The 3,574-nt window shown below is 41.4% G+C and overlaps 1 protein-coding gene across 1 annotated transcript in view; it reads left to right on the forward strand.

The window, feature by feature from the left end:
• Positions 1–2,763: 2,763 nt before the first annotated feature.
• LOC113236965 (ecdysone-induced protein 74EF-like) overlaps positions 2,764–3,574 on the forward strand; it is a 45,111-nt gene continuing 44,300 nt past the window's right edge. Inside the window, exon 1 of the mRNA XM_026473195.1 lies at positions 2,764–2,830. Within this exon, the coding sequence (XP_026328980.1) occupies positions 2,764–2,830 (67 nt within the window). The remainder of the gene's footprint in view (positions 2,831–3,574) is intronic.

The raw sequence follows: 3,574 nt of genomic DNA on the forward strand, positions 1-3,574 counted from the left end.
CTAACATTGTGGAGTTGAGTTTGTGGGACTTCGCTCTCTTTGCAAAGTTCATTAAATAACCAAAATACCTAGAAGTTACGAAAAGTTTGAATGTAATTTTAAGTAATTGTGAGACACGTTTCATTGGCGAAACAGAAGAACGAGTGCAACGTACAGGTATACGCTAAGTAACGTAAAAGGTTAGTATTCGGTTAAAATATCTTCAACCATCCTTTCTTCTAAATATAGGACCCCTACTTGAGCATGATAATAGATAGGTCCGCTGTCGTCAGCCACCTGGCTGTCGGCGCCCGCGCAACCGCCACCGGCCATTTGCATCCTAATCAGTGATCATACTTATCATTATCACTATGGTGGTCCGTCTCACCGCTATTTTCACTATTCACGAATTAGAACAGTTTCCCAAAGTGATCTCTACCCTGTGGGTGCTTACCCCGGAAGAAATTGGAAATTGGAGGCGTTGAAGAAAATCCTGAATTATATATATTAGCTACACTACATATCGTCGCTTAAATGCTAAATCGCCGCGTCACAAAAAATTCCAAAAATGTTTTTATTGTAAAAATGTGTTTAAAAAACGATCAAACTTTAATACTACTCGAAGGCACCTCGCGATCGAACTTTTGAGCTAAACAGTCCTTTTGTGAGTTGTGCTGTAAATTTATAGAGCCTTAAACTACGCATCTTTTGAGTATAAATACATGGGTATTTAAAAATAAAAAAATATTAAAATGTTAAAAAATGAGGTCGAAAAGTTTGATCGCCTCTCCTGTACAAAAGTTAACTTTTGACACGCGGATGTTTAGCATTTAAGCGACGATATTATATAATTGTTTTCCTTGTGATGTTTTGTGTTAAATTAAAAAGTACGTGTTTTCAATGACTTCTTGTGGTGCTGGACGTCGAAATTGTTTTATCTTGCCTGAGTGGGCGGTGCGCCAAACAGTTTGGGGACCTGTGAATTAGAACGTAGGCACATTAGTTATATAAGTATTGTTGAGTTGTACCGACTAAATTGTGCTGAGAACTTACATCACTCCTTTATCATCATCAGATAAGACAACGTGATCTTGGAAGACATAAAAACGAATGTTGTGTTTGACAAACAAAAATATCTAAAAACGTTATATGTACCTAGTAACTATTAAATTATACGTGGGCTCACGTCGCGAAATTGAAGAATATGTTGCACTCAGCGAACACGTTACATCCGCGACTGGCAGGATCGTGTGAGGTCGCGCCGGGCCCGAGGCGGCCGCGGCGGCGAATTGATTCGCCGGCATATCGGGGGAGGTCACTCTGCACTATGCTTTGTTGTTCTTTGTATTATCAATACAACTGAAAATGCTGTAGTTGCGACCTGTAACTTGTAACAACGAGATCTTGGCAAAGCAGCTGTGACGTACTGCGCAGACCCCGCCGCGGCGGTGCGGTGCCACGCGAGCGCGGGCGACATTCCTGCGCCACCGCCGCGCCGTAGGGTGGACACGCCCGTGCACCTCCTACGACATTTCTTACTTGCAAGTCATCTAATATTTTGTACTATATTATCAATGCATCACAATGCACATCTTAAAATAATGGAAACAACCAATATTTCGTCATTGAAGTATTGTTCCATACGAGTGTTTCAATGTGTAAATTAAACATGGACGCTATTTGTTTATCGACAATCTGTCTGTCTAAAGCGTAGTCCATAACAGACTTGTCCTCCCTTAACCACCGCTAAAACTCAAATCGTCACGCACGACAACTGAACAGGGTTTGCATCGCCAATAGATGGGGCTGGAGACATATTTGGCACTATAAGCCTTATATTAGCCTATATATGCTCCTACGATAGGCAATTCCGACATAGTACCTACCTACGTGTGATAGTAGATAGTAATATAGTGGGCGACAATAAGCCAACACCTGTCGTACAGCAGCCAGCTACTCTCACCTGACCAACTACACCAGTACTACTGGAGAATTATTTTCAAATTCATATAAGTGGCGAACCTAATGCAACCTTAACGCTTTCGGTTTTTTATTTTTAAAAATTATGACACATGGATAAAATAGTGGCCTTCGCCGTCGGTATGTCACACTCACTTTCTAACTATAATAACATCCATTCATCCAGCTGTTTAGTACCGGTAGAGCTTCTTGTGAAAGAGTTTGTCCAAGGAAGTACTGCCACTTTACCTATTTCTCCCGCCAAGCAGTAATTAATGTGAGCATTACTACGTTCCGGCTTTGAAGGGTAAAAGTGCTGTAGAATTATTTTTGTGATACTTTTTGTTTTTATGATCAAGTGACGGGACGAATAAGTTGTGCGCTTGGTGGTAAGCGACATGCCTGTCCATAACAGTCGCAGTGCAGCAACTAGAGCGTAAACTCTCAAAGATCTGAAGACATAAGTTCACGTGTCCCATATGCCCGTAATTTCAATAAGCGTAAGGATGCTGGTGAAATTACATGGGACTTGTGAATTTATAACTCAGGGCCGCCGGCGCCGTGGCAGTGCCCTTCAGATCTTTGCGATTTAAAGCTCTGAGTGGCACTGCAACTGTTATAGATACTAAGACGTGTCGCTTACTACCAGGCGCACGACTCGTTCGTCCCGTCACTTGATATTATAAAAAAAACTTAGATCCATAAAAAGTGTTAAGAAACAAAATTAAATTTAAAAGTCTTAAAAACTTTTAGTGTTAGTACAATATAAAAATGCAAATGAAAAATAAAAATCTAATAATAATAATGTACCAACGGTTCGGAAACATGTTGGTGCTGGCGCGCAGGCTGGCCTCCAGTGAGCGCAACTCTTACCCATCATGGCCGCGACACCGTCAGTCCACGCGTCGGCGAACAACTTCCGGAACGCATTATTATATTGCACGCGAATCTCGTTGTACGCCCTCTGCGCGTAGTCCGCCCACAGGCCACATGAGTAAAAAGAGACGCAGTGCGCTTTGAAAAGTAATTTTGACATCCCTCGCACACCAACATGTTGCATCGATCGGCCAACAACCACCGCATGCTAAATACAAAAACCTTGTAACTGTTTTCAAAGGAGCACTTGAGAGGGTGAGTGGAGGTGCGGTATAGGTTTTGGTACCTGCCTTGAAAACTATCAACCCACTTTTACTAACGTTGTATGGGCCACCGCGTAACGTTCATGAATGTACAAAAGACGCGTGAGAGCACCGATTGAAGGGCTCGGCAACATCGTTTCGTTTGCGTAGCTGATATTATTCACGCAAGCGCTATCAACATGGCATCCGGCGTTGGTACTGCTGAACTCCTCAATAAGTCCATCTATGTAAAAATTAAAGAGTCGCGGGTACACTCGATTTGTAAATTAATTTGTTGCCATCAACGTTGTCCATACAACGATCCACATCCGGGCGGTCCTTTATGAAAATTCACATCTTTCACTAGAAGAGTATAATCAACTCGAATTTAATATAATTATGTCCTGTGTTAAATGCCATGTAAATATTTTTTTATTATATTTTTACCATTATATGATTTGGGTGGTTAGTAGTAATTCATTTAATAGAGAATTATATATTATGGTAAGGATGGAATA

Source organism: Hyposmocoma kahamanoa, unplaced genomic scaffold (assembly GCF_003589595.1).
Source record: "Hyposmocoma kahamanoa isolate Upper Pololo Valley unplaced genomic scaffold, ASM358959v1 92, whole genome shotgun sequence".
Lineage (NCBI taxonomy): Eukaryota > Metazoa > Arthropoda > Insecta > Lepidoptera > Cosmopterigidae > Hyposmocoma > Hyposmocoma kahamanoa.